The 15,039-nt window shown below is 48.9% G+C and overlaps 1 protein-coding gene across 1 annotated transcript in view; it reads left to right on the top strand.

Moving 5' to 3' along the window:
* The window catches only part of LOC132390401 (zinc-binding protein A33-like), a 33,737-nt gene that overhangs the window by 6,033 nt on the left and 12,665 nt on the right, over positions 1-15,039 (top strand). Inside the window, exons 4-5 of the mRNA XM_059963008.1 lie at positions 10,464-10,486; positions 10,581-10,699. Of these exons, the coding sequence (XP_059818991.1) occupies positions 10,464-10,486; positions 10,581-10,699 (142 nt within the window). The remainder of the gene's footprint in view (positions 1-10,463; positions 10,487-10,580; positions 10,700-15,039) is intronic.

The following is a 15,039-nucleotide window of genomic DNA, read 5'->3' on the forward strand; positions in this document are numbered from 1 at the left end:
CACTGAATCTTGAGGCTACGTCCCCTAGTTCTAGTCTCTGAATCTTGAGGCTACGTCCCCTAGTTCTAGTCTCTGAATATTGAGGCTACGTCCCCTAGTTCTAGTCTCTGAGTCTTGAGTCTACGTCCCCTAGTTCTAGTCTCTGAAACTTGAGGCTACGTCCCCTAGTTCTAGTCTCTGAAACTTGAGGCTACGTCCCCTAGTTCTAGTCTCTGAAACTTGAGGCTACGTCCCCTAGTTCTAGTCTCTGAAACTTGAGGCTACGTCCCCTAGTTCTAGTCTCTGAAACTTGAGGCTACGCCTCCTAGTTCTAGTCTCTGAGTCTTGAGGCTACGTCCCCTAGTTCTAGTCTCTGAAACTTGAGGCTACATCCCCTAGTTCTAATCTCTGAATCTGAAGGCTACGTCCCCTAGTTCTAGTCTCTGAATCTTGAGGCTACTCCTCCTATTTCTAGTCTCTGAGTCTTGAGGCTACGTCCCCTAGTTCTAGTCTCTGAAGCTTGAGGCTACGTCCCCTAGTTCTAGTCTCTGAAACTTGAGGCTATGTCCCCTATTTCTAGTCTCTGAAACTTGAGGCTAAGTCCCCTAGTTCTAGTCTCTGAATCTTGAGGCTACGCCTCCTAGTTGTAGTCTCTGAGTCTTGAGGCTACGTCCCCTAGTTCCAGTCTCTGAATCAGAAGGCCACATCCCCTAGTTCTAGTCTCTGAATCTTGAGGCTACGCCTCCTAGTTCTAGTCACTGAGTCTTGAGGCTACGTCCCCTAGTTCCAGTCTCTGAATCTTGAGGCTACGTCCCCTAGTTCTAGTCTCTGAAACTTGAGGCTACGTCCCCTAGTTCTAGTCTCTGAATGTTGAGGCTACGTCCCCTAGTTCTAGTCTCTGAAACTTGAGGCTACGTCCCCTAGTTCTAGTCTCTGAATGTTGAAGCTATGTCCCCTAGTTCTAGTCTCTGAATGTTGAGGCTACGTCCCCTAGTTCTAGTCTCAGAAACTTGAGGCTACCTCCCCTAGTTCTAGTCTCTGAATCTTGAGGCTATGTCCCCTTGTTCTAGTCTCTGAATCTGAAGGCTACGTCCCCTAGTTCTAGTCTCTGAATCTTGAGGCTACGTTCCCTAGTTCTAGTCTCTGAGTCTTGAGGCTACGTCCCCTAGTTCTACTCTCTGAAACTTGAGGGTACATCCCCTAGTTCTAGTCTCTGAATCTTGAGGCTACGTCCCCTCGTTCTAGTCTCTGAAACTTGAGGCTACGTCCCCTAGTTCTAGTCTCTGAAACTTGAGTCTACGTCCCCTAGTTCTAGTCTCTGAATCTTGAGGCTACGTTCCCTAGTTCAAGTCTCACTTACCAGTGAAAACAACTTCCCTGCCTCTATTCATTTCATAATTCTATATGTTTCTACAAGATCTCCTCTCATCTTGAATTCCAGTGATACAGTCACAGGTGACTCAATCGCTCCTCATGTCTAACCCCCTCATCTCTGGAATCAACCTGGTGAACCTCCTCTGCACCGTCTCCAAAGCCAGTATATCATTCCTCAAGAATGGAGATCAGAACTGCACACAGTACTCCAGTACCCTCTACAGTTGCCTCACCAGTACCCCGTACAGTGACCTCACCAGTACCCTGTACGGTCGCCTCACCAGTACCCCGTACAGTTTCCTCACCAGTACCCTGTAGAGTGTCTTCACCAGTACCCTGTACAGTTGCCTCACCAGTACCCTGTACAGTCTCCTCACCAGTACCCTGTACAGTCTCCTCACCAGTACCCTGTACAGTCGCCTCACCAGTACCCTGTACAGTGACCTCACCATTACCCTGTACAGTCGCCTCACCAGTACCCTGTACAGTTGCCTCACCAGTACCCTGTACAGTCACCACTCCAGTACCCTGTACAGTTGCCTCACCAGTACCCTGTACAGTTACCTCACCAGTGCCCTGTACAATTACCTCACCAGTGCCCTGTACAGTTTCCTCACCAGTACCCTGTACAGTCACCACTCCAGTACCCTGTACAGTTGCCTCACCAGTACCCTGTACAGTTACCTCACCAGTGCCCTGTACAATTACCTCACCAGTGCCCCGTACAGTCTCCTCACCAGTACCCTGTACAGTCGCCTCACCAGTACCCTGTACAGTGACCTCACCATTACCCTGTACAGTCGCCTCACCAGTACCCTGTACAGTTGCCTCACCAGTACCCCGTACAGTTGCCTCACCAGTACCCTGTACAGTCACCACTCCAGTACCCTGTACAGTTGCCTCACCAGTACCCTGTACAGTTACCTCACCAGTGCCCTGTACAATTACCTCACCAGTGCCCTGTACAGTTTCCTCACCAGTACCCTGTACAGTTACCTCACCAGTACCCCGTACAGTCACCTCTCCAGTACCCTGTACAGTCACCTCACCAGTACCCTGTACAGTCTCCTCACCAGTACCCCGTACAGGTGCCTCACCAGTACCCCGTACAGTCGCCTCACCAGTACCCTGTACAGTCACCACTCCAGTACCCTGTACAGTGACCTCACCAGTACCCTGTACAGTGACCTCACCAGTACCCTGTACAGTGTCCTCACCAGTACCCTGTACAGTCTCCTCACCAGTACCCTGTACAGTGGCCTCACCAGTACCCTGTACCATTGCCTCACCAGTACCCTGTACCGTTGCCTCACCAGTACACTGTACAGCCGCCTCACCAGTACCCCGTACAGGTGCCTCACCAGTACCCCGTACAGTCGCCTCACCAGTACCCTGTACAGTCACCACTCCAGTACCCTGTACAGTGACCTCACCAGTACCCTGTACAGTCACCTCACCAGTACCCTGTACTGTCACCACTCCAGTACCCTGTACAGTGACCTCACCAGTACCCTGTACAGTGACCTCACCAGTACCCTGTACAGTGTCCTCTCCAGTACCCTGTACAGTCACCTCACCAGTACCCTGTACAGTCTCCTCACCAGTACCCCGTACAGGTGCCTCACCAGTACCCCGTACAGTCGCCTCACCAGTACCCTGTACAGTCACCACTCCAGTACCCTGTACAGTGACCTCACCAGTACCCTGTACAGTCACCTCACCAGTACCCTGTACTGTCACCACTCCAGTACCCTGTACAGTGACCTCACCAGTACCCTGTACAGTGACCTCACCAGTACCCTGTACAGTGACCTCACCAGTACCCTGTACAGTCTCCTCACCAGTACCCTGTACAGTGACCTCACCAGTACCCTGTACAGTCACCTCACCAGTACCCTGTACTGTCACCACTCCAGTACCCTGTACAGTGACCTCACCAGTACCCTGTACAGTGACCTCACCAGTACCCTGTACAGTCTCCTCACCAGTACCCTGTACAGTGGCCTCACCAGTACCCTGTACCATTGCCTCACCAGTACCCTGTACCGTTGCCTCACCAGTACACTGTACAGCCGCCTCACCAGTACCCTGTACAGTTTCCTCACCAGTACCCTGGACAGTGGCCTCACCAGTACCCTGTACAGTTGCCTCACCAGTCCGCTGTACAGTTACCTCACCAGTACCCTGTACAGTTGCCTCTCCAGTACCCTGTACAGTTTTGTGTCACCAGCAAACTTAGATACGTTACACTCGGTCCCCCCTTCCAGATCATTAATGTCTATCGCCAACAGTTGTGGGCCCTTCACCGACCCCTGTGGCACACCCCTCACCTCTGATTGCCAACCAGAGAAACATCCATGTCTCACAACTCTCTGCTTTCTATTGGTTAACTAATCCTCTATCCAGGCTAATACATCACCCCCAACTCCATGCATCCTTATTTTATGGATAAGTCTTTCATGTGGCACCTTATTGAACACCTTCTGGAAATCCAGGTAAATGATGTCCATCCATTCCCCTCTCTCCACTGTGCCCGTTATATCCTCAAAAAACTCCAGTAATTTTGTCAAACCGATCTGCCTTTGCTGAATCCATGCTGCTCTGCCTGATGGGTCCATTTCTTGCTATTTCTTCTTTAATGATAGCTTCAAGCATTTTCCCAATGACAGGCATTAAATTAACTGGCCAAGAGTTACCTGCCTTTTGCCTACATGCTTTTTTGAACACTAGTGTGACATTCACCTTATTCCAATCCACCGGGACCTGCCCAGAATCTGGAGAATTTTGGTAAACTATCACCAGATTCTTTGCCAATTCTTTCAGTACCCTGGGACACATTCCACCAGGACCAGGGGACTTATTTATCTTCAGGCCCACAAGTTTGCTCAGCTCTACGTCTTGTGTTGAGGTCCTCACCTCCTATCACATCCTTAACATCTCTCTTTGGCATGTTTGTTGTGTTCTCCACCATAAAGACTGACACAAAATAGTCATTCAAAGCCTCGGCCATTTTCTCATTACCCAAGCAACACACACAAAATGCTGGTGGAACGCAGCAGGCCAGGCAGCATCTATAGGAAGAAGTACAGTCGACGTTTAAGGCCGAGGCTCTTCGTCAGGACACTTTACCCAATATCAATTTCCCCTTCTCGTCCTCCAAGGGACCAACGTTCACTTTAGCCACTTTCTTCTGCTTGATATAATGATAAAAACTTTTACTATCCATTTTTATATTTCGTGCCAGTTTATTTTCATAATCTATCTTCCCTTTCTTTATTGCTCGTTTAGTGTTTCTTTGTTGCTTTTTAAAGTTTTCCCAATCTTTGTGTTTCCCACTACTCTTGGCAACTTTGCACACACGAGCTTTTAGTTTGATGCCTTCCTTTATTTCCTTAGTTATCCATGACTGGCTCTCCTCACCCTCACTGTCCTTGATTTTAACTGGAATATACTTTTGTTAAGCACTGTGAAAAATCTGTTTGGAAGTCGTCCACTGTTCCTCAACCATCCCTCCTGTGTTCCCAGTCCATCCTGTACAACTTCTCCCTCCTCCATCCCTCATTTAGGCATAATACACTGGTTTTAGATGAAACTATTGCACCCTCCATTTGTATGAGAAACTCACCCATAGCATGATCACTCTTCCCAAAGTGATCCTTAACTACAAATTGCTAATTTTACCTTTCTCGCTGCACAAGACCAGATCCAAGACAACACGTTCCCTTGTAGGTTCAGCAACATGTTGTTCAAGACAGCTATCACATATTATTCTATGAAGTCCTCCTCAGGCCTGCCTGGACCAACTTGATTCACCCAGTTAAACTACCCCACGATAACTGCTCGTGCCTCAGATATTTCTCCGTTTATTGCCTGTGCCTCTGTGATGTAATTGTTCAGTGGCCGATAGACAACTCCCACCAGTGATTTTTCCCTATACGATTCCTAATCGCTACCCAGATGGATTCAACATTCTACTCCTTAGATCTTGTATCGTCTCCCAGTATCGCCCTGATCTCATCCTTAATTAAGAGCGTTACCCCACCTCCCTTACCTTCCTGCCTATCCTTCCGTGTTACCTGATATCCTCGGATATTAAATTCCCAATCCTCTCCACCCTGCAACCATGTTTCTGTAATGGCCATTAAACCATACCCCTTTATACTGACTGGTGCCACGACTCACTGATCTTGTTACGAATACTCTGGGCATTCAGGTAAAGTGTCCTTACAATCCCAGTGCGATACTAAACTGGGTGGCAATGTGACATGCGAAGAGGACGTTAGGAGAATACAGGGAGACTTGGATAGGCTGGGCGAGTGGGTAGATACTTGGCAGATGTCATTCAATGTGAATAAATGTGAAGTTATCCACTGGAAGCAGAAACAAGAGGGCAGAGTATTGTCTGAACGGTGTAGAGTTAGGTAAGGGAGAAATGCAAAGAGACCTAGGAGTCCTAGTTCATCAGTCAATGAAGGTGAATGAGCAAGTGCAACAGGCAGTGAAGAGGGCAAATGGAATGTTGGCCTTTGTTACTAGGGGAATTGAATACAAGAGCAAGGATGTCCTTTGGCATTTGTACAGGGCCCTGGTGCGACCACACCTGGAATATTGTGTACAGTTTTGTTCTCTAGGTTTAAGGAAGGACATTCTGGCAATTGAGGAAGTGCAGCGTAGATTCACTAGGTTGATTCCTGGGATGGCAGGGCTGTCTTACGCAGAGAGATTGGAGAGATTGGGCTTGTACACGCTGGAATTGAGCAGATTGAGAGGGGATCTGATTGAAATGTTTAAGATAATTAAAGGATTGTTAGGATTGAGGCAGGAAATATGTTCCAGATGTTGGGAGAGTCCAGTACCAGAGGGCATGGATTGAGAATAAGAGGTCAGTTATTTAAAACAGAGTTGAGGAAGAGCTTCTTCTCCCAGAGAGTTGTGGAGGTGTGGAATGCACTGCCTCGGAAGACGGTGGAGGCCAATTCTCTGGATGCTTTCAAGAAGGAGCTAGATAGATATCTGATAGATAGGGGAATCAAAGGATATGGGGACAAGGCAGGGACTGGGTATTGATAGTGAATGATCAGCCATGATCTCAGAATGGCGGTGCAGACTCGAGGGGCCGAATGGTCTACTTCTGCACCTATTGTCTATTGTCAATAATCCAGTAACCTTTGCATCTTTTCCACTTGTCTATTCTGCCCTTACTTTTCTCTTTTTTAACTTTTGCTTTTTCTTTATCTTTATCTTTGCTTTTCTCTTTTACTTTCTCCATACTTCTCCGATCTGTTGGACCTACCCCCCTGCTATTTAGTTTAAAGCTGAACCCGCAGTCTCAGGTATGTGATTCACCAGGATCTGGGTCCCATCCTGGTTCAGGTGGAGCCGATCCCAATAGAACAGCTCCCTCCTTCCCCAGTACTGGTGCCAGTTTCCCGTGAATTCAAACCCACTTCTCCCACACCAATGGTGGAGCCGATCCCAATAGAACAGCTCCCTCCTTCCCCAGTACTGGTGCCAGTTTCCCATCAATTCAAACCCACTTCCCGCACACCAAGGGTGGAGCCGATCCCAATGGAAAAGCTCCCTCCTTCCCCAGTACTGGTGCCAGTTTCCCGTCAATTCAAACCCACTTCCCCCACACCAATGGTGGAGCCGATCCCAATAGAACAGCTCCCTCCTTCCCCAGTACTGGTGCCAGTTTCCCGTGAATTCAAACCCACTTCCCCCACACCAATGGTGGAGCCGATCCCAATGGAACAGCTCCCTCCTTCCCCAGTACTGGTGCCAGTTTCCCGTCAATTCAAACCCACTTCCCCCACACCAATGGTGGAGCCGATCCCAATAGAACAGCTCCCTCCTTCCCCAGTACTGGTGCCAGTTTCCCGTCAATTCAAACCCACTTCCCCCACACCAATGGTGGAGCCGATCCCAATAGAACAGCTCCCTCCTTCCCCAGTACTGGTGCCAGTTTCCCGTGAATTCAAACCCACTTCTCCCACACCAATGGTGGAGCCGATCCCAATAGAACAGCTCCCTCCTTCCCCAGTACTGGTGCCAGTTTCCCATCAATTCAAACCCACTTCCCCCACACCAAGGGTGGAGCCGATCCCAATGGAACAGCTCCCTCCTTCCCCAGTACTGGTGCCAGTTTCCCGTCAATTCAAACCCACTTCCCCCACACCAATGGTGGAGCCGATCCCAATAGAACAGCTCCCTCCTTCCCCAGTACTGGTGCCAGTTTCCCGTGAATTCAAACCCACTTCCCCCACACCAATGGTGGAGCCGATCCCAATGGAACAGCTCCCTCCTTCCCCAGTACTGGTGCCAGTTTCCCGTCAATTCAAACCCACTTCCCCCACACCAATGGTGGAGCCGATCCCAATAGAACAGCTCCCTCCTTCCCCAGTACTGGTGCCAGTTTCCCGTCAATTCAAACCCACTTCCCCCACACCAATGGTGGAGCCGATCCCAATAGAACAGCTCCCTCCTTCCCCAGTACTGGTGCCAGTTTCCCGTGAATTCAAACCCACTTCCCCCACACCAATGGTGGAGCCACACATTGAGCTCTCTGAATCTTCTTAACCCTGGGCCAATTTGCAGGTGAATCCAGAAAAGACCAATGTTTGGCTCTGCTTTATAATTTAGTCCCTAGCTACTCAAATTCCCTCAGCAGAACCTCTTTCCTCATTCTATCTACGTTGCTGGTACCCACATGGACCATGACAAATGGATCTTTCCCCTCCCACTTCAAATTCCTCAGGTCAGATAAGATGCCCCAAACCCAGGCACCATGAAAGCAACAGAACGTCTGGGACGTTCTATCCTCACGACAGAGAACTTTGTCTAGTTCCCTGACTATACTATCCCCATCACCACTACATTTCTCTTCTCTCCCCCCTCTTGAATGCCCCCTGTACCACTGTGCCACAGGTAGGTTGCTCATCCTTCCTACTGCCCCCACTCTCACCCACACAGGGAGCAAGAATCTCAGACCTGATGGAGAAGCTCAAGGGCTGAGGCTCCTCCATCGCCGTCTCTTGGATCCCACTACCCACCTCACTCGCAGTCACACCCTCTTGTCCCTGACTCAGACCGAATTTGTGGCAGATAATCTAACGGGTGTGACTACCTCCTGAAACAGAGAATCCAGGGAACCCTCCCCTCCCTGATGTACCTCCTGAAACAGAGAATCCAGGGAACCCTCCCCTCCCTGATGTACCTCCTGAAACAGAGAATCCAGGGAACCCTCCCCTCCCTGATGTACCTCCGGCACAGAGAATCCAGGGAACCCTCCCCTCCCTGATGTACCTCCGGCACAGAGAATCCAGGGAACCCTCCCCTCCCTGATGTACCTCCTGAAACAGAGAATCCAGGGAACCCTCCCCTCCCTGATGTACCTCCGGCACAGAGAATCCAGGGAACCCTCCCCTCCCTGATGTACCTCCGGCACAGAGAATCCAGGGAACCCTCCCCTCCCTGATGTACCTCCGGCACAGAGAATCCAGGGAACCCTCCCCTCCCTGATGTACCTCCTGAAACAGAGAATCCAGGGAACCCTCCCCTCCCTGATGTACCTCCTGAAACAGAGAATCCAGGGAACCCTCCCCTCCCTGATGTACCTCCGACACAGAGAATCCAGGGAACCCTCCCCTCCCTGATGTACCTCCTGAAATAGAGAATCCAGGGAACCCTCCCCTCCCTGATGTACCTCCGGCACAGAGAATCCAGGGAACCCTCCCCTCCCTGATGTACCTCCGGCACAGAGAATCCAGGGAACCCTCCCCTCCCTGATGTACCTCCGGCACAGAGAATCCAGGGAACCCTCCCCTCCCTGATGTACCTCCTGAAACAGAGAATCCAGGGAACCCTCCCCTCCCTGATGTACCTCCTGAAACAGAGAATCCAGGGAACCCTCCCCTCCCTGATGTACCTCCGGCACAGAGAATCCAGGGAACCCTCCCCTCCCTGATGTACCTCCTGAAACAGAGAATCCAGGGAACCCTCCCCTCCCTGATGTACCTCCTGAAACAGAGAATCCAGGGAACCCTCCCCTCCCTGATGTGCCGCAGTGTTTGAAGCTCAGATTCCAGGTCATCAACTTTGAGCCTGAGTTCCTCGAGCCGCCGACACTCGCTGCAGATGTGGTCACCAGGACCCACAATGGGGCCCACCAGCTCCCACATCATGCAGCTACAGCACATCGCCCGATCCTGCATCATCCCTACTTTATTTAATTAGTTGTAGTTTGGTGACTTTTTATTCATCCCCTCCAAAACCTCTACCAGCTGATCAACTGTTCCTCCTCACCGAAGCCTCTTGAGGCAAAATCGGTGAACTCTGCTCTGTCCACCAGTAAACTACACTGCGAAGCAACTATTAGTCCCGCCTTGTTCGTCCTGCGACAATCCCATCACTATTCTCATCATTGGTTGTCTTTCTGTCTTTGATAAAACACGCTCAGTGCCTCTGTTACCGTGGGTGCTGGTGAACTGCTTATGCATGGCCGCTCAGAACAAGGCATAGGCCAGAAAAATATTCCTTTGCTGCCCCTGTAAGGTGACCAAACACAAGGTATATTTGCAGTCGTGTCTGTGATTTAAAATAGAACAAAAAAATGCTACAGGCCAAACCAGCCAAACCTCTTTCTCTCACTCTCACACTCTCCCCAACAACACGCTCAGTTGGACCGGAGTCTGTATGTGTTTATCCGGCTTCCCCATCACATTCAATCTCTGCTGTTCCACTTCAACCACTCCTGTGACAGTGAGTTCCACATTCCCTTCACTACATTTCAAGCAGAGATGCGTTCTCCACCCACACCCAATCCAATCTATCACTAATCTTAAATTCCGGCATCTGATCCTCCCTGACATCATATCCAGAAAATCATTCACAGCCTGTCCAGTCTTTCCCCTCAGTTTCATCCTCTCAGTTATGGGATAACTATCAACTTTCTCCCGGGTTCTGTGCCCCTTCTCCCCTTTCTCCGTGTTTGTCAGCGAGAGAGAGCTGGGAAGTGGGAAATTTCAGCAGCTTGTAATAACTTGGCTCAAATTCCTGCGGTCAGGATGCACACAGTCAGTCAATTGAGATCTGTGTTTGATTTATTTCAGGAGAACGCTCATCGGAAGAGGAGGTAGGACATGGTCTTTACTGAAACACTGTGGATTTGTAAAATAGTTCAAATATCACTGATGTTCAGTTTATAACCGGCTGTGTAATATTTACAGGATTAGTGAAGATGACCAGGTGCTGTCAGTGACACATTGCACCCTACCTGTTGAAAAATTTGATCACCTCTTTTTGTTGAACACAATGTTGAGAGAAATGTCGGATACAACTAAGCAAGGTAAACATTTACAGTTTCCTTTCTCCATGTTTGTGAACAATTTTAAGTGATGTTTACTCGCAAAGACTGTCTGTAACTCTGGGTGAAGGTATCACTGTCACATGGTCAGCTGGAGATGTCCGACCCCTGAACACACCAACACTGGGACACACTACACCCAATACATGGGACTGTTAGATTACCCACTGAATCCTGAACCAATTCACACTGTATAAACACACCAAGACATCACCAGGTAATAAAAGCTGGCGTCTGTCATGTGACTGGGATTTTCAGAAAAATACATACGAGTCCTTCAGAGAAGGAAATCTGCGTCACTCAGCCTGTCTGAGCCGTCGGTGACTGCAGACTCTGATTGACTCAGGTCTGCCCCCGCTGGACTCACGAGTCTCACTATTATCAAACCCCCACATGGAAGTGTTGTCAGACTGAGCCCGGACACACCAACCAGCATTGACATTGGTCCAGATTTCATCTCGGGAGAAGCTCACACATCATAGCCAGACTGGCAAAGCTCCCTCACACACATACACAGACCGACTGGCAGATTGTGGCCAAATCCTCAACAAAGCTTCCAAGTACCTCATGACCTGCTCATCTCCTCCCCACCTCCTTCCATTTATTCCGTCTATTGCCCTCCCTAATCAGATTCCTTCTTCTTTAGACCTTTGTGTCTTCCACCTATCACATCGCAGTTTCTCACATAGTTCCCTATCATCCCCCTCTCCCCTCCACCTACCTTCTCCCTCGCCTGGACTCTCCTGGTGAGTCTTTCAGCTTTTGCTCGCCCCCCCTCCCTCAGCTTCTTATTCTGCAGCCTGTTGCCTTCCTCTCCAGTCCGGGTGAAGGGTCTCAGCCCGAAGTGTTCATTTCCCTCCGTAAACCGTGCGTGACTCGAGTTTGGCGTTTTGTGTGTGTGGCCGGCAAGATTCCGGTTGTGAGGTGACTGAGTGACTGAGACTCCAGAGCCACCAGGATAGAGAGTTCCAAAGATTCACACCTCTCTGCGAGAAGAAAGTTCTCCTCTTCTCCATCCTGAATGACATTTCCCTTATTCAGAGTCGGTGAGCCCTGGTTCCAGACTCCTCGGCCAAGGGAAACATTCTCCCTGCATCCAGCCCGTCAAGTCTTGTTAGAAATTTATACCTTTCCATGGAATTCCTCAACACAGCTAGGCTCCAGGGTGAGATTCCTCAGGAGGATGATCTGGGAAGGGGTTTGGCAGAAGTTTATTAACGGGGACAACAACACACAGTTGTGGCCAGTAAACTGTGAACCTTCTGTGGTTGTTCACTGAGGCTCCAGTTACAGCTTTTGTTCACTTTATTTCTCCTCTCCCACAAATCTGACCGCACGGAGATTTGATCATTTCAGAAGCCGGCACCTCCCTACACTGAATCCCCAGTGTTTCTGCGGCTGTCAGATCCTCGTTCCCTCCCCTCAGGTGGATCTTTTATCGAGTTGAGAAACAGGACATTCAGTGAAAAGCTGCAGCAACACCCCCACATCATCTGTCGATATCTCATTCCAGTCATTGAGATATAAACATGGAATGAAGTTCATGTGGACAATGTCTATCACCCTATTCTGAACAATCCTTTCTGTCCCCTCATCAAAGAAAAATTAATTAAATTTGGGAGTCACTATTTCCCAGGTATAAACAGTGTTGACTATCCTGACTCAGTCCCTGCCTTTCCAAATGCTGGTAAATCTGTCTCTCAGTGTCCATTCCAGTAATTGTCCCACCACTGATGTTAGGCTCAGTGGCCTGGAGTTCCCTGGCTTGACCTTCCCGTCCTGCTGAACTCCAGACAACACCTGAGCCACCCTCCTGTCTTCCAGCAGCTCACCTGGGGTGAAATGTGAAGCAAATTTATCCTCCAGGGCCCTGGAATTGGTTCCCCAGTCTGGAGGTATCAGACAGAGCAGATCACGGTCTGGGGCTCATCCACCTCTAATACCTCCAGCACCTTCGCTTTTGCACTGTGATATGTTCCGGGACATTACTGTTCATTTTCCTTAATTCCTCAGCTTCCGTGACCCTCTCCCTGGGACATATTCATTTAAAACCTCCCTCTCCCTTTATCGATGACCACATTGACCCTCAGGGTGACCTGTTCGAGTTGGGGTGTCATACATTTGCCCCAATGACCATGCCGACTGTGTTGCCCAGTGAGCTGGTGATATCTGCCCACATTTGGTCCAAAACCCAATAAATCTCTTCAATCCATGTACTATCCACTGTAGATTCATTTAAACGTTGCTTATTTCCAGCAGCTCATTCCAAATATGCACCACCCTGTGTGTGAAGAAAAGTTCCTGATGTCCCTTTTAAATCCATCACCTCTGATCATAAACCTTTACACTCCTGTTCTTCACACTCCCTCCCTGGGGAAAATCCCTAATGTGGAGGGGATGGGAACCGGAGTGATAGGACTGAGGAAGGGGAAAATCCCTAATGTGGAGGGGGATGGGGACCGGAGTGACAGGGCTGAGGAAGGGGCAGTTGATATACAAGTTGATGCATTGTGTAGTGGGACTGTGAGGAAGAACAGACAGATGATGGGGCAGAATTGCAGTCGGTGGGATGAGCTGCAGTCAAACAGGAGCAAAATCAGAAAGAGTGACCGATACAGGACTGAAGGTGAATACACTCGGGACAGAGAATAAGGGAGATAATCTTGTAGCATAGAGAGACGTATGACATCGTGGGCATCACTGAATCGTGGCTGAGAGAAGATCATAGTTGGGAGCTGAACATCCAAGAATACACATTGCATCGAAAGGACCGGCAGGTAGGCAGAGTGGGTGTGGTGGCTCTGTTGGTAAAAATTGAAATCAAATCCTCAGAAAGAGGTGACACGGGATTGGAAGGTTTGGATTCTTGTGGGTCGAGCTAAGAGACTGCAAAGGTGAAAGGACCCTGTTGGGAGTTAGACACATTCCTCCGAACAGTAGCAAGGATATGGGATATACATTGCAATGGGAGATAAAAAGGACCTGTAATACGGGCAACGTTCCGATAATTATGGGGAATTTCAATATGTAACTGGGTTGGGAAAATCTGGTTGAGCTGGAGCCTAAGAAATGGAATTTGGAGGATGTCTCTAAGATGCATTTTAGAGCAGCTTGTGTTTGAGCATACAAGGAGATCGGGTATTCTGCATTGAGTGTTGTGTAATGAACTGAATTTGATTGGGGAGATTAAGGTAAAGGAACCCTGAGTAGATAGTGATCATAACAATAGACAATAGACAATAGGTGCAGAAGTAGACCATTCGGCCCCTCGGGTCTGCACCGCCATTATGAGATCATGGCTGATCATTCACTATCAATATCCAGTCCCTGCCTTGTCCCCATATCCCTTGATTCCCCTATCCATCAGATATCTATCTAGCTCCTTCTTGAAAGCATCCAGAGAATTGGCCTCCACTGTCTTCCGAGGCAGTGCATTCTACACCTCCACAACTCTCTGGGTGAAGAAGCTCTTCCTCAACTCTGTTTTAAATAACTGACCTCTTATTCTCAATCCATGCCCTCTGGTACTGGACTCTCCCAACATCTGGAACATATTTCCTGCCTCAATCCTAACAATCCTTTAATTATCTTAAACATTTCAATCAGATCCCCTCTCAATCTGCTCAATTCCAGCGTGTACAAGCCCAATCTCTCCAATCTCTCTGCGTAAGACAGCCCTGCCATCCCAGGAATCAACCTAGTGAATTTACGCTGCACTTCCTCAATTGCCAGAATGTCCTTCCTTAAACCTGGAGACCAAAACTGCACACAATATTCCAGGTGTGGTCTCACCAGGGCCCCGTACAAATGCAGAAGGACATCCTTGTTCTTGTACTCAATTCCCCTTGTAACAAAGGCCAACATTCCATTTGCCCTCTTCACTGCCTGTTGCATTTGCTCATTCACCTTCATTGACTGATGAACTAGGACTCCTAGGTCTCTTTGCATTTCTCCCTTACCTAACTCTGCACCGTTCAGACAATACTCTGCCCTCTTGTTCCTGCTTCCAAAGTGGATAACATGAGAGAATTCACCCTGCAGATTAACAGGGAGGAGATAAAGTCAGATGTATTAGTGTGACAGGGGAGTAAAGGGAATTACAGAGGCATCAGACAGGAGCTGGCCAAAGCTGATGGGAAGGAGACACCTTCAGGGATGGTTCAAAGTTCAAAGTAATTTTATTCTGAAAGGACATATGTCACCATATACAATGATGAGATTCATTTTCTTGCGGGCATACTCAGTAAATCCCATAACCATAATAGAAGCAATGAAAGACTGCATTAACAGGGAGGACAACCAGTGACAACAAACACAAAAAG

This window comes from Hypanus sabinus, unplaced genomic scaffold, assembly GCF_030144855.1.
Source record: "Hypanus sabinus isolate sHypSab1 unplaced genomic scaffold, sHypSab1.hap1 scaffold_884, whole genome shotgun sequence".
Taxonomy (NCBI): Eukaryota; Metazoa; Chordata; class Chondrichthyes; order Myliobatiformes; family Dasyatidae; genus Hypanus; species Hypanus sabinus.